The 16448-nt window shown below is 38.1% G+C and overlaps 2 protein-coding genes and 1 long non-coding RNA gene across 3 annotated transcripts; all 3 read left to right on the top strand.

Moving 5' to 3' along the window:
- The first annotated feature begins 1076 nt into the window (after positions 1-1076).
- Positions 1077-2086, top strand: LOC102806940 (uncharacterized). Its single transcript, XR_438156.2, has 2 exons — positions 1077-1299; positions 1513-2086. It is a non-coding gene; the product is annotated as an uncharacterized LOC102806940 (long non-coding RNA).
- Positions 2087-5330: 3244 nt separating this feature from the next.
- LOC100378707 (uncharacterized) lies at positions 5331-7075 on the top strand. Its single transcript, XM_002732363.4, has 2 exons — positions 5331-5471; positions 5953-7075. The coding sequence occupies exon 2, from the start codon at positions 5960-5962 to the stop codon at positions 6845-6847; it is 888 nt and encodes a 295-aa protein (XP_002732409.1). The 5' UTR covers positions 5331-5471; positions 5953-5959; the 3' UTR covers positions 6848-7075.
- A 6072-nt stretch (positions 7076-13147) lies between these two features.
- Positions 13148-14304, top strand: LOC100378857 (uncharacterized). Its single transcript, XM_002732364.4, has 2 exons — positions 13148-13279; positions 13582-14304. Exon 2 carries the CDS (start codon positions 13589-13591, stop codon positions 14078-14080), a length of 492 nt encoding a protein of 163 aa, XP_002732410.1. The 5' UTR covers positions 13148-13279; positions 13582-13588; the 3' UTR covers positions 14081-14304.
- The last annotated feature ends 2144 nt before the right edge of the window (positions 14305-16448 follow it).

The raw sequence follows: 16448 nt of genomic DNA, 5'->3' as shown, positions 1-16448 counted from the left end.
CAGTGATAGACCCAAATCAGATCATCTATCAATCACCTTTAATTTCTAATAAATTCAACCAATTAACTAAATATTAAAATCAAACAAATCAAATATAAATAGAGTGATCGGTATAAAGATAATGTATGTTTCTGCTAGAAAGATAATAATGCTTATTTATTTCGTTTGTCTTCGTTTAATGAAATATCTGTTGTTTAAATTATTAGTTCCGATTCTGGTAAAGCCAGAGGTGGAAAACAACTTATTATTGCATTGTAATAAAATATCTGGTCTGTGCTGGAATCCAACAACTATAAAAATATATCGCATAACTACCTAGAGAAATGCTTAACAAATAATGACATACTACTCTCACTGTTGTTAAACATTATATCTATATGCTTGCCCAGAATTTTAGATATCATTCAAAGTTCGAAAAAGAAATTTCAGATGATTAGGATTTCTTCATCTGTTCTAGTGTTCTTAGTCAGAGGCAATAACACAGCGAGATAGACTAACATCATGACGAAGTTCGCCGACTTTGGCTATTACAAGCATTATATAACCAGTGATCCGCAGCCATCAGTTTCTTGAGCGCGTACATACCAGGGTGATTTTGTACTTGAATGTCACGTGGTTGATAGATTGAACGATTACAGCTACTACTGCGTGAAATGTACAATAGGGAGACCGTCCCACTATGTATCATTTCATAAACCTCACAAATAGATTTGAAACGACAAATTGAAAAAAATATTAGCCAGAAAGTGGCGCCCTGGCAAACATCTTGACACCTGTAAGACATATGAGACAACGGTTAAATATCGGACAGTTACACTCTAATGATCTTTTTTTTTCTTGCCATGCATGATTGGGTGTTGGACCAAACCCCGAGTTTTGAAAGAAGAAACGTTTCTTTTTTGTTGGCGTGTTGATGAGCGGTCAGTGCCCGAGGTCAGTGTATCAAAATATTATAGTATGTGTTCATTATTTTATTTTTGTAATTCAGACATGTGTATGTATGTATAAAACGTGACCTCTGCCAGCCTTCAAACTGTTTTCGACGCTACAGCCTAATGTTTGATTTTGCATAACAAAATCGCATTCACGGTGTTTTAAATAGTCATGGTTGTGAGCCCATCTTTATACAAATGGTAACTGGTACCGAGTGTACAAAAACTCGCACAAAGGAAATGTCTCGCACATTACAATCAGAGCATAACTAACGCTGGCGCAGTTCTGCCAGGTCATAGCACATCTCGGTGATAGAACAAGTACTACCGACGGCTAGATATTGGTTAAAAGACGATATCAAACACGGTGAGTAAAGAAATGTTTACGGGATCAGCTGTATTAATAATTCGTATGACGCATGCGCAGATTATGGTATTCATGTTCCCTTGTCGGTGACGTTTATTGTCAGTACTGCGAACTGTATGAATGTATTTATTTGACTGTTGGAAGTATGGGCATTATATACACATCCATTGGGACAAGTCAGGAGTTATAACTATTTGTGTATTTATATTGCAGAGATCAGCCATGAGAATCTCTTTGATAATACTAATATGCCTTGTAGTAGCAGTTACTTTGGTGTCTTGTCGTCCTTCCGGAAATCGACGATCCGGGCGTCGACCAGGCGGTCGAGCAGGTGGACGGTCGGGAGGCCGACATCGACCACACGACCGACTACCACTTGGTGATGGAAACGGCAGTCCACACCGCCACCCCCACCACCACGGACGAGATGACCCTCATCGTCCAGAGCACAGGCATCCACCAAGGGAGGGCGGATACAATGCACAAATAAATTCAGAAAGACCACGATTTGATGGAAGAGGATCACGGCAGTGAGATAATTCGTAACAATGTATTCAAATCACTGTTTGTGATATATATGCGAGATATATATCTCTGAAAAATATGATGTGCATTTTATAGGTAGAGACGACACAGCCTTAATAATGTATTAATAGTATCGACATACCATCGACAGATTCAACAATATCTTTTTTTGTATGCTCAGGTTACTAGTACAATTATTTGTTTGTGATTTTCGTGTATGCAACATATTCAGAATAAAGTTGAATCAGTTGTGTTCACTGTTCGCTTAGTTGTTTGTTTCAAATATAATCTAGGCAAACTATCTTACCCGAAACAACATGAACACGAATATCGGGAGGAATATTGCACCTCTTCTGAACAGCTCCATCTACGTCTAAATAAGATACCCCGTGACAGACGTTCATGCACTTTACAAAACCATCGAATCCTGTCACGTGGTCTATGAAAATATGTATGTTAGGCAAAAAAATAAGACTTTGCTTCTCGTCCCCGGAAAATGCGAAATAGATGTGGTGACCCAATTTTTCTTCGACACAATATTAGTTCAACTTTTAACACATTTTACTAATGCTCTCGAGTACACATTAAACGCTGACCTGGAGCAACAAACCATCCTCTAAAACAGAAAACAACATATTTCTACCATTCTACCATTGGTGGCGCACTTTGCCGGTACGCAGAATTGCAAAAAGAAAAAAAAATGCGTAAGCGCAGTTTTCGAGAAGCAAAACCTATTTTTTGACCTAATACATACGGGTTACATATGCAGAAATGTACTTTTGCTATATTCTGTCTCAGTATTTTCAGGCACTTTGAATGTATTACCATTAAGAGCTTTACTAGTATGTGTATTTATATCAGTGTAATAAAGGAGTGTAATAATTGTATATGCAGTAACTTTATACTACTTAATACAAATCCCGGTAATCTGATTGGTCCATGCAATGACTACTAGTATCTCAAAATAAGCCAATAGTAAGTGTTGTGGCTGTTTCACAAAATGTTGCTTATCAGTGGATTATTATTATTATTAAAAATGTATTTGAACCTTCATTGTAGTTCCTGGTATATCACTTTAAACTTATGGTGTAAAGTTGCGTTCTGGCTCGGAATATATAAAACAATACTCATCTCGTTTAATATAAATTATATGGTAGGGTCACTCATATTAATTTAAAAATATAGTAATCTACCCCAGTCTGTGTACGCTGGCAACTTATAGAAACTTGGATCCTTCATAAGCCAATACCGAACTCGATCTTAGTTCATTGTGGAAATTAATAGTAATCATAGTATTTTCTAGGCTTTTTTTCATTGATTTTAGTTGTGCTTTTAATACGAAAGAATGTTAAATCTAGGGTTGACATGAAGTATTTGCGATTGTGTCTTGTACTTTCTTGCACAGCGACCCCTAGTTGTGAAAATCGGCACAAAGTTTTCAAGCTCGATGACTTTGAACACAGGGGAGTCCCAGGGCTGTGTATTGAACCCCTTCCCCTATTTTTTGATGACGTCATATTGCATATCTCGCAGTGGAAAACATTTAATTGTGAAATTCGCGGATGACACGACCGTCGCTAGGCTAATTCGAGGCGCAGATGGACGCGACTACCGCCGCCTGATCGACGAGCTGGTTGGGTGCTGTGCTGAGAACAACCTCCAGCTGAATGTAGCCAAAACGAAGGAGATGGTCGTCAATTTCCGTTTGAAAAAGACGCCTATCTCTTCATTGGTCATTGACGGCTCGGAGTTGGAGCGCGTAGACTGCTTCAAGTTTCTCGGCATACATATCCAGCGACTTGACTTGGTCGGCGCATCTCGGGCACTGTGTCATGAAGGCCCAGCGTCGGATTTTCTTCCTTCGTAGATTGAAAAGTTTAATTCGAAGACTGCTCTGCTGCTTAAATGTTACCGCTCCGTAATCGAGAGTATCTTGATGCTCTCCGTCACGGTGTGGTTTGGTAACATCAGTTACGAAGACCAGAGGCTCATGGACGGTGTAGTGGCGGGCGCGTCGCGTATTATTGGGATCCAACTTTCCCCTCTATGCGATGTGTACTAGAAACGCCCGGACAAACGAGCCGAACGAATCATCGCATGATTTGTTCGAACTTCTACCGTCCGGCAGGCGCTATCGAACTCTGGCATCCACATCGTCTCGGTCAGCTAAAAGGTTCTAGCCCATAGCCGTCCGACGCATGACGTCACATTTATGTAAGGCCCTTCAGTCGTCATTTAGCCAATGAATGTATTTTAGTGCGTAAGGCCAATCCAATTTCTATGTATATTTTTAATATATATTTTTTTGCACATGCGTTAACCGAAGTAAAACAGTCTTCATGTCTGATCGAACGCATTAGAGTAAGATCACTGATCCACTGTCATTGATCACTTTTATGAAGAGTAACTTCCCACATTGTCATTCGGCGGCCCAAATGCATGAATGCAAATGAAATGCATTTATCTAAAATTTTGACCTTTGACCTTGTTCAATATTTCACACTTGTGTTCACATTAATATTAATAGTATTGAAAAAAAAAACAATCATCAACAGTCAATTGATAATTTTCCGTTTAAAATTATAGACGTTATTTCTCATTCGCAAAGTGATTGCTTTCTGTACACATGGTACACTAGTATGAATGAAGTCACGAGATTTGACAGTAAACATACGAAGCTGCAATGTTCTTTTCAGCACCAATCCCGTATCGTGTTAGACACGTTTGATTGTCCTCTATTTATTTTTATTTAACTTCTGAATCTGCAAGAAATATTTTCTCTCTTGGATGTGGACAACAAACAGTTACCTTGCTTGACTTGCTAGTTTTTAGAATTATGGTAATATTTATTACAGAAAAAACAAACTAAAAGCATATTTTGAATTGCATCACACTATTGGTAGCTGTCCTGTTTTACGTAGTTACTCAGCCTGGCCTGTTTTGCAATGATCAAAGACAGCAATTTACGACACATGACGACCTTCCAAATCTGTGTATGCCTTCCAAACGTTATGACGGTTTGCATAACAAAGATACCTGGCAGGGTAACCCGATATTAACTACGCATGAGTCATTGCTTTGTGACTAAGAATAGCACAAACACAATATCTAGGTCTCTGACAATGACAATAAGTGACGCAAAGCGTGCCAACAAAAGAGACATCTCGATCCTGTGTAGACCAGTGCATGAATGTACGCACGCGTGTAACGTAAATGCCTAAACATTTTGAGACAGCTCTGAATAATTGTATATATTATGTCTTGATAATATCATGGAGGTCTGGTTATACCTGCATGATAATACCTACACTGCATGTGGTTAGCACAGACTCTCACATTGTTTACATTACGCCTTACCGCTTAAACAGCTGTATAACAAAGGTGCTTGGTTGGGATACCCGGTAATCACTACCTATGAGTCATTTCACCGTGACTAAGAATAGCGACAGGCACGACATCTCGGTCACAATGTCAGTGACGCAAAGCATGTCAACAATGGAGATATCCCGAACTCTTGCAGAACAGTGCATAAATATCGGGAAGGTGTTCTCAGTTTCAGCAGAACTTGAAAGCGTCTCAGAGAAGAACTCAAGATACCCAAATAGTTTGACTGAAGACTCTCGTTGAAGAAATTATCTGTACGACTGGTGAGTGCAATGCGTATTTGTATAGTTGTGTATGACCCGGTTTCTCCAATTCTCGTAAAGTTATTATCAAATCCTCTTCAATAAAATATCGCCCCATATTACACGAATTGTAATGTACTATAAAACCATTTGTTTTATCTGACTTTTAATTTCACTATTTTCATTAAATGGACATATTCACTGTGTTGTAATTCCCCGAATTTGTCAATGAATTTTGTTGTTATTTTACATGTTCATGTAGATTTAATTTAGCGGATTTTACCTATCATCGAAAATAGCAAAATTAAAACACAGTGAATAATTAATGCATTGACTGTAGTAGATGTAATGTAGTAGAATTTGGAAAATCTACTTTCGACGTGAAGTAAAGTACTTGGATTTATAACCTTATAGTAAATATCCTAATCATAGTATGTCTATAAATTACGCATGGGCCAACAGAATAATAGTTTTAAATTGTATTCATTGTTCTCATTTACAGACAAATCATGAAGATATATGTGACATTACTTGTATGCCTTGCAGTGACAGTTACCTTGGTAACTAGTCTACCTGTACGAGGACATTCGAATGGTCGCATTGATCCACCACCGAGAGACGTTGATGATGAAATCAAATCGGACCACCCTCGAGATGGACCTACACATAATCCTGGGGTAGGAAACGGTGCTCCCCATCATCCAAAACAAGAAGACAGACCAGAACGTCCAGACGTAGATGCCGATGGCGATACTGATGGAATTATTCGCCGTGAAAAACGCCGTGTTGGTTCATTCAGATTACGCCCACAGCAATCACAACAACCAGAACGTCCCATTGGAGATGGTAGTTTAGGGTCGGTGCGTCCTGAGAAGCCAGACGGCGCAGACAGACCAGGCCAACCAGAGAGACCAGACAAACCGGTAGGTGAAGATAGGCCTGGGCGACCTGACGATTCAGACATACCAGAAGGTGCAGTTAAACCAAAGCCACCACTCAGACCCGAGGAGGAGGACTGTGATGATGTAGATGACGATGAAATCCCAGAGGAGCCATTTGTTGGTGACGCCGTGAACAACAATGATGACACACAGCGTCGGGGCCAAGGAAGAAGACCTCATGGATCGCGTCCCTGCAAACCGCGTCCGAGTGGAATGCCACCACGTCCATCCGGTCATCCTCCACGTCCATCAGGTCATCCACCACGTCCATCAGGTCACCCTCCACGTCCATCAGGTCACCCTCCACGTCCATCCGGTCATCCACCACGTCCATCAGGCCACCCACCACGTCCATCAGGTTACCCTCCACGTCCATCAGATCTGCCACCACAATTCACTGACGAGCCAATAATTCCAACACAAGAGGATGAAGCTGGTATTGGGGGATTCCAATAAATTGACATTTTAAGTTTTGACAAGTAAATACTTCGATGTGTATACTGCCAATGTTGATCATTAATAAATATTTAATTTGCGTTCATATATATAAATATCAAACACTTTATTAGTTGTTGAGAAATACTGAGGGCAGGACCCCATGTATAGTTTATTTTCTGAGAAAGGTTTTTTTTATGTTCACTGGTATAACAAAACAATTTCAATAAATTATTTTTTAATATTGAATCACAGAGTGTGTCTCATCACTATAAAAAAACAAAGTCAGCGCTAAGTTATTACTTTTAACCCTTATCTGGTCAAGTCACTGTTAATGTACATAGGGCTGGCAGGATAGGGATTGGAAGGTAATGTCACTATATATCCTGATTAGTGATAACCCACTTTTCCATAGGATAAGCATTTACTGGTGGTCTAATTGCCACAGATTAGAAACATAAACAAGAACGTTCACTTCACCTCACCCACCACGTCTGTTATCACGTTGTATTATCAGCGCAAACAGAATAATGCCAATATGATGCTAACTTTTACGACACCCGCATAATTTATTAAAAAAAAGTAAATTAACAGATTGTAAATTTTATTTCATCCCAATATTTGTAAAACAAATATATTGGAAAGCCATGCGTAACTTAAAGGTTAGCACCTCTTCCCATGCATTAGGGGGTTGAGAGTCACGTTGGCGGCGCCCCATAGTATCAAAGTACATACTGCAATGCCAGACTGGGAGGATTCATGGTAGAAAATCACTGATTTGGTCACACAGACGTTGGTCCAGTGTGATATTTCTGCATTCAGTGCACATGCACTAGCACGGCATCGTGTAGGGGATTACCTTTAATAATCACAACATGTTTTTTATAAGAGAATGCAAATTTATGCCAAATAGGTATTAACTGTCCTTTGACTTTGATGTCTAATCTTACATTACTGCCAGTGTACCACGTGACTGTACGATACTGATCCAGGGAAGTTACGTTCCAGTTGTTACATTTTCTATAAATAACATCATTATATTTTATATTATATATATATATATATATGTATATATATACATACGTGGACAGAGAAATTAAGACACGACTACATGAGTAAAGTTCACTCTACAGTACTGTTTCGTAAGGTACATGGAGTACCTCACTCATCAGGAGTTAAGACTTTATTAAATAAACCACCGAAACAGACTACGTTATAAGCGCTACAGATTTGCATAATAATGGAGTGTGTTTACGATATTAAAACTAGTTGTTGCATAGCAACGATTTGGCTCTGTGTCTACAGGAAGAAAAAAGCTAATTTCTTTTATTTAAACTACAGTAATGTGGTTGGAAAATTATAATATATTTCTCTCTAATACATAAGTTGCAACGTTTGCTTGAAGTATTGTATGGTGCAGCACGCGATAACACTATCCATTTGATGTCGTAATCGATGTTATTGTCTTTTAATGACCAAGCGTATTTACTGAGCTCTGTTGCGTTTCTCAATGATTGGTTGCGTAGCGATGCTGTGTGGTTTCTGTACCGGGTTGTAAATTCATTTCCTGTTAGTCCCACATATGTTTCACACTTGTTGTTGTCTTGCCGTCTGATATTAGCTTGGTAAACCAAGGCCGATTGTAAACAATTTCCGTCTAAGGGGCATTCAGATTTCTTACGGCAGTTACATAATGTATATATATATATATATACAACTTCTGATACAATAATTGATATTGACTGCATAATGTTGATATCAACTCTGCGTTGAAATATGATAGAATATATATTAGTGTTGTAATGACGATGATACAAGCAATGGCACTTTATAGACAGGGTCGGGTACAATGGAAATTGATGTCATTTAGTAGTTGTTTATGTACAAGTGACTTCACGGAAGTATAATTTGTTAAGATAGGAATTAGTATTTGTAAATTGATATTTTTAAATTCTGCAGTAAAAATCCTTTTTTTAATTAAGTTTATTGACAACTTGTCATGGCTATTGGTGCGTTTATTATGGAAATCATTTGAAATCCAATTTAAAAAAATATTTGGACTTTTAACTTTAATAGTAAACTATTTGTGTGATTTATCGTACTCAATCGAAGCTAGCAATGCATTTTTTTGGTTCATTTAGAAAATGTCATTGACTTGGCACAAAATACTAATTTGGTCAAATTTCTCCGAATTACTAGGAATCTTCAACAAAACTTTAATAGAGTGTATTTTTCTGTAGACGGGTATATGTCTCAGTACAGTCTATGTGTGTCACTACTACCAATAACCACTTTAACGATATAGTTTAAAGGTTACTTTCCAAATTGCAGGTACTGTATATGTCATACGCACATACATCTGTGGTATGTGCATAATGAGATCACTGACAGGATTTGTTTTGATAATATATGTGTAATAATTGATGTCAATTTGTTGTTATTATTTTTAGTGTAAAACGTATCAGTGTTCAGTTCTATGAAGCTTACTTTTTTCACGTTGATCATCTTTAATTGCAATTGCACCGGTGAGATTTCTCTTTGTGTAGATGCCCAAATAATGGAAGATTTATACATTATAATTACTTTATACTAGTGCCAATGATCCGTGGTACATCGTAGCTATTCCAGAATGTAAACTAGTTATTACACTTAAATAAATAAAACATTAGTATATTAGGCCCATTTTATATGATATTTCAATCGTGTGCATGCGACGCAAAACTTAATATTTTGCCAAATATTTTGATTTCAATTATTTCCACGGGATAGCAAATTTAGTATTTTTTGACAAATTTGTAATTCATTATCAGTATCAGTGTGTTTAAATTTCCGCGAATTAACATTATGGCATTTTACGTCTGTCAAATATCGGCCAAATAAATACGTGGATTCAATAATTACCAAGGACCTGGCGTAGAATTGGAAATTACTCCAAATAAACAAATGTCCAATTCGGGAACAGAATAATAGTATAATTGGTTATTGATGAAATAGAAGGGCACCACCAGACGGTCTGGCTTAACAAGCGCGTTGTGTTTCTCTCCTGAAGTTGACGCTGGTCGTGCACAAAGGAAGCCGCTCATCCCGCCATTGGATGGCGGCACATCGTGTATGTGGTGTTTACAAAGGACGTGGAGATGATCCGTGGTACATCGTGACCAATAATAAAACGATTGGTTGTCCAACTGTGGGCGTGTCTTTTATTTCTGCGCTAAATGTACAACACCAAAGTCCCGCCATTTATTTTTCATGGTTGTTCGACCATAGTCGTCTGCACCAGTATCACTATCACGAGTTTTAAGTTTGGTTTACTATGTTGGCCGCTCGACACCACAGCGCGGCCTCTCTCTAGGTACCGATGCCCAACTCGGCGTCCCGGGGAGGAAATCTACTCACCACGCCACGCCACCTCGACACCTCTCCTTCCCGGAAACATGCTTTCCAATACGAGACTGATTTCTCTATAAGTTCGGCCATTTAAAATCATATTCTGGACAGGATTTGTATCAATTAAATGGTCGGCTTCCATTGCTGCTCCAAATCATTCAGAAAATAGCAGCGAAAAAACCTCGCAAATTCACCGCCACTTCACAGCGGTTTTCACACAGACACCAGTTAATTCCTTTACCCAATGGCTGAAGCAATTTCACATCGACCAGACACGCCCCAAAACAGATGACGAGATTTGACAGGATTGGTCAATGCGCATGCGTATAAAACAGCTGGTACTAATATCCTAATTTCCTAATAACGTATTTTACACTCGTACAATGCAAAATACATATTTGATTAGGTTGGTTGGCCATCAAGTACCATCCTATGGCACCCAATTCATATATCACCAAAACCATAGTACAGAGTTATGTTAACAGCGAGTCAAAAATAAGACTAATATACTAAATTTGTATTTAATTAATTGTAAGGATGAGATTACATTGTGAAATGGCCACGACGTACCACAGATCGTCAATATTGTGATAATAATCAAACAACACTCATGAAATGCAAGATCATTGTCATGCAGGCGTAAGAGTTATGTCTGCCTGTTTCTTGAGTGTTTCTCGAACATCTCACTTCTTCTTAAGTTTCTTTCAGGAAATATGGTTAACGTCCTGGCGAGTGCTTTGGAGCACTATATTAAAGGGTGGTAGTCGTCGCGCCCACATGCGCTAGATATATGGGTCTCATATAAACAAAGCTGACGACTTTGACTGTTGCGCAGATCAACCAGTACAAATTGAGACGTTACCAAGCTTTAATTAGGTATTTTAGGTGTTCGGAAGGTAATTAGTGCTAGTCGCGCTCACGTCAAACCTCATACTTGTGATTTCCATTAGAAGAGCTCATTGGATTGTGGGAAAATCAATGTTTATTAACACAAATGTCGCACATGTGCAGTGCGACGACCACCGCCCTTGAAACTAAGCGAAATATAGAAATCGTTGTATTGGTAAATATGTTCACAGTAAATTAGTGGCAATAAATTATTTGTCTGATTCTTACCTCACTATTGCACGTTGCTCGCATTTTGAGCGTAACGGCGCTACCTACGTTATGAAAACACTGCCATACTTCAAGTAGGTTAATCCATAGACCCTCTAAAAGAGGGTCTATGGTTAATCTACCTACAATAATACATACTAAAATTGGTTTGAATACTAGTATATAGTCGTTTTGTGTTGTATTAAACTAAATATATCCTCGGTCGTCAGGCGACGTCCACAACAAATCAGAAGCCCGTGCCTATAACTATTGTTGGTAATGGATTTATTACCAACGTTTAGCTATTTGTAGATATATCGGCGTGATTGAATCGCAGCCAGTACCATATTTGGGCAACTGGATGATCTGTGACTTTGAGGTTATCAAGTTAACCAACTTTTCAAGGCGCGTGCGTCAGTATGTATAGTAATATGGTCAACAATGGACCATGTGTTATTCACAAGTAAATTGTTGTACTCGGCTGTCAGACTGCAGGAAACATGAATGAAGTAGTATAGTAATGTGAGGCGAGATTTGAAATCCTGTCCTTTTTGAGTGGTATACATTTTCATTTTCATTCAATTTGATAACTTCCGAATCAGCAAACTCTCTAAATGACTGCATGTATATAACCATGGTAACATTTATTACTGGGGGAAATCATTCAAGAATGAAACCATAAAGAAGAAATTCCGGCATATCGTATGGTGGCTAAAAATGTCTATTCAGTGTCCACAGTATTAGACGTTGTTTTGTTTCAAATCGTCACCCTTGTACTTGTTTTACATATCAAAGGAATTGTTTAGGGTTCATCTATACTCAATGTATGTAAATTAGTACAGTGTACAGTGTGTTTACGTGCATCGTTCTGCGTAAACAGTGTAATCAGTGACTAAGAACTGCGTTAGTACCGACATTTCAACTACAGCAAGGCAGAATATTTTACTCTCGGGTACACACTAAGGAAATCTTGGTAGTTTCGATGAACCTGTAACACGCACCTCAACAATATTGCCCATCATCAAATAACTAATATATTAGTCCAGTACACAGTGGGCATGACAAAATAGTTATGGTATATCAATATTGCAAAATAACTGTCATAATATATTTGTGGAAACGTTCTTGATTAGAATCAGAATTTCTGTAATGCAGACATGTTTATGTCCCAGTAATATGTTTCTAGCTTGTTCTAATTGTCTGTACTGGCAACCTTGAAACATTGCATAATTGATCTGACATTTTTTTTTTACTGATATTATCCGTAATAATTATGTAACAGCTAATATAAGTGTAAAAGTATATTAAGGTAAGCTGAACCATTTTCTTTGTGTTGCTGCCTCCTTCTGCATAACATGCATAACTTTCTAAAATCTCACCTGCTATGTTTGATGCAATATTATGGATTAACATTGCAATATTAAAATTAAAAATTGTATATATATACATATATATATATATATATATATATATATATATATATATATATATATATATATATATATATATATATATATATATATATATATATATATATATATATATATATATATATATATATATATATAATTCAGTATTCAAAAACCATTGGGTATCATGAATCATGTTGATACACACGTTTCGAAGACAGTAATTCAACTTGTCCGTGGACGACACTTTACATTTGTGTACGCTTTCTAATTAACGTTAAGCCATTTTCTTAAACAGCTGTATAACAATGGTGCCTGGCTGGGCTATCCTATAATGACTATGTATGAGTAATTTTATTGTGACTAACAATAGAGACAGGCACGACATCTCGGTCACAATGTCAGTGACGCAAAGCATGTCAACAATGGAGATATCCCGAACTCTTGCAGAACAGAGCATAAATACCGAGAAGGTGTTCTCAGTTTCAGCAGAACATCACATGCTTCTCTGAAGAACACGACACGAAATCAACCGTGAATACGAAAAAACTGTGTACGACTGGTGAGTGGAATATCCTTTTTTTTCTAGTTTTCCATTTTTTAGTTTGTTCGTTCTAATGTAATGCATAACTAATGTCACAATGTCTGTATGTTCGATTGAGTTTGACGAAACAGGGACCGTAAAGTTGAGACCTTCATGAGACAAGAGAGTTTCACTCTACTGGAGATCAAACTAACTGTTTTTAATGTTTGTAATTACTGACACGAGTTAATATTACCTTACACATCTGTGTAAGTAAGTGACATTCAATAACATGACTTATTTCCAACAAAGTAACATTTGATCATTTGTTTTACTTACAGATCAATCATGAAGTTACATGTGACGCTCTTCGTATGCCTTGCAGTAACAGTTGCCTTGGTAACCAGTCTACCTGCACGGGGACGCCGACCTGGTGGCAGACCAATGCGACCTGATAGACCAGAAGGTGCGAGCAGACCAGGAAGACCTGAAAAGCCAGACAGACCAGTGGGCGCAGACAGACCAGAGCGACCAGACGGACAAGATGAGGAAGACTGCGATAATTTCGAAGACGATGACACGATAAATAGCGATGAGAACGCATCATCCCGCCGAAGACGACCGCACGGATCACGTCCCTGTAAACCACGACCCAGTGGAATGCCATCACGTCCATCCGGTCATCCACCACGTCCCTCTGGTCATCCGCCCCGTCCATCCGGTCATCCACCACGTCCCTCTGGTCATCCACCTCGTCCATCAGACCTACCACCACGTTTCACTGGTGAGCCAATTTTTCCGACACAAGAGGGCGATGTCGGTGTTGAAGGTTTTGAATAACATTTTAAATACAACATAGCATTATGATAAGTTTTGATTCGTTTCAATTGAACACTGTCAATCATGATTTCTTGATTATATCAATCTGCATAAGTATCACACATTTGATTGTCTGGACAGATATATTGAGGGCAGGTCCTATGTACGATTATTTCATTTATTTTTTCAAGAAAACGTGTTTTATTATGTTAATATTAAAATAAAAAAAGATATTTAATATTAAATTACAGACTGTGTCTCGTCACTAGAATCAACTGCGTCAGCGCTAAATGATTAATTTAAACTGAAATGTCCCCATAGAAACCATACACATACAAGAAGTAAACCATGAGATACGGTAACAAGACAAATTTCTACACGCCTTTTTCATAATATATTTCTTATATATTAGTGTCATTAATCGACCAACTGCCACCCTAAACTTTTCCCTGGATATGAAAATCAACAACGTCATTCACCCCCGACAAGAGATGCTAGCGTGGTTAACAAATTAGCTGCGAAGGAACCAGCTTCCCGAAAATGCCAGTGAAACTCCTTTTGTTTTGAATTACGTCATGTATTGCCCCCCTAGGCTAGTAAATAAAATCAAAGCAGCCACTTATGTGGTGTTTCCCACACTAATTTCATTCACAAAGTAATTGTTTTCTACTAGCGAATTTGCTGCCATCTGACTATCAGAACACATTATATGTTACGTCACTTTTTTCACCACATTGTCAACCAAATTGTTTACGAGTTTTACGAAAATTACACAATTTATTCAAAGAGAAGCGAAATGGAAAGAAATGAAAGCTGCCTCTCCAATATCATACTAAGCAGCGGAAACTCAACTCCAACTCACAAAATGAAAATGATAATTTAGTTTCACGTGAAAATCATATTTGTGTTCTTTTCTGATAAGACATATAGTGTGTTTTGTCATCATTATATAGATTTATAGTGAAGCAGACACAATCATACTAATTATGTTTCAATCGTCAGCTATTTACAAATTGCACGTAAGTGTAAGCGTGGTAAGTGTACCACCCACATTTTAAAAATAGGCCATGGTCCGATCTTAACGTCGATAATCTACATACAATAATACAAACACTAAAATGAGTTTTACTACATGGTTGTGTTGTGTTGAGTTATATTTAATATACACTTAAAGCGGGAGGGTTGTCACCTGCGCAGGCGTCAGATGGCCATAGAGTGTCATTGTTTACAAACAACCGTCTACCCATGAGCCTTTGCGTTTTTAGCGTGTGTTGTTATCGTCGCTTGGGACTCAATTCCCGCGCGTTCGCAGGGGACGACCCTCCCGCTTTAATTCCTCAGCTCCTGAGAGCGAGGTTTTTTGTAGTTATGTTGGCGAACGCCACTGTGTCTGCGGAAGTACTATGGGAGATTGCATGATGGGAGTGAAAAGTCTTTTGATCAATAAAATAATTTTAGAAAAGTGAAAACTAGAGTGATTGTGAAATAAAGGTTGGTTTTAAGTATTAAATATCATTGAATCTGGATGGAATACTAGTAATGAAAGGAAATTGAACGGTTATGAAAGGGCAGTAAATGTGACCAGAATGCAAGGTCAGAATCCGGGGGTCAAATACGTCACAATACATCCATCATGGCGGCTGTCAACAACTATGGATGCGGTGAAAGACTTGATTTGTAGTTTGCGTGAATGGCGGCCGGGCGAAAAATTCATGCAAATTCTGTGCTTCAGTAACAGTATTTGCTGTTTTTTTTTGTTCAATAGAATAATACAATAAAATACCGCCAAAGGACATTTCCTTCTAGTAAACAAAACAACCTTGAGACTTTTATCTTGAGAAATTGAGAAGACGAAATTCACTTGAGACAGTCGTTGTTGTGGAAAACAATGGACATACTTCTCCAAGGTATCAAGGGTATTTTTGATTATTTGAAGAGGAAAACTGCTGCCTTACGGAAAAGCAAAGTTCAATGTCATTGGTCACAGTAATTCAAATTTCTTTCAGAGGTGTTACCTGGTGTCGAAGTAATAGCATTACGATGTTTTCGAGTTTCTCGCTTTACGTCTTGTACTAGCCGAGCAACGCTTTGATAATTTATCAATATACATATGGTGGTACTTATGGCGAAATGAAATTGCACTAAAATCAGCAGACTCACCCAGAGTGGACCAGCCAGCGCCAGCGAGATTCGAAAGCCAACCGTTTAGTCAAAACACAAGCAGTTAGCAAATTCGCTAGCGAATTGGCTGTCCCAATACTTCTGAGACTTGCTGTGATGCAGATATATTGTAAATTACGTACACAGAGGTAACACTACAATACATTTCCCTTTACATTCCTAGTATTACACAACAGTCTTTGTGCTGAGGCAGTTATGGTTCACAACC

This window comes from Saccoglossus kowalevskii, chromosome 4, assembly GCF_978046115.1.
Source record: "Saccoglossus kowalevskii chromosome 4, keSacKowa6.1, whole genome shotgun sequence".
Taxonomy (NCBI): domain Eukaryota; kingdom Metazoa; phylum Hemichordata; class Enteropneusta; family Harrimaniidae; genus Saccoglossus; species Saccoglossus kowalevskii.
This window is presented reverse-complemented; position numbering and strand designations above follow the sequence as displayed.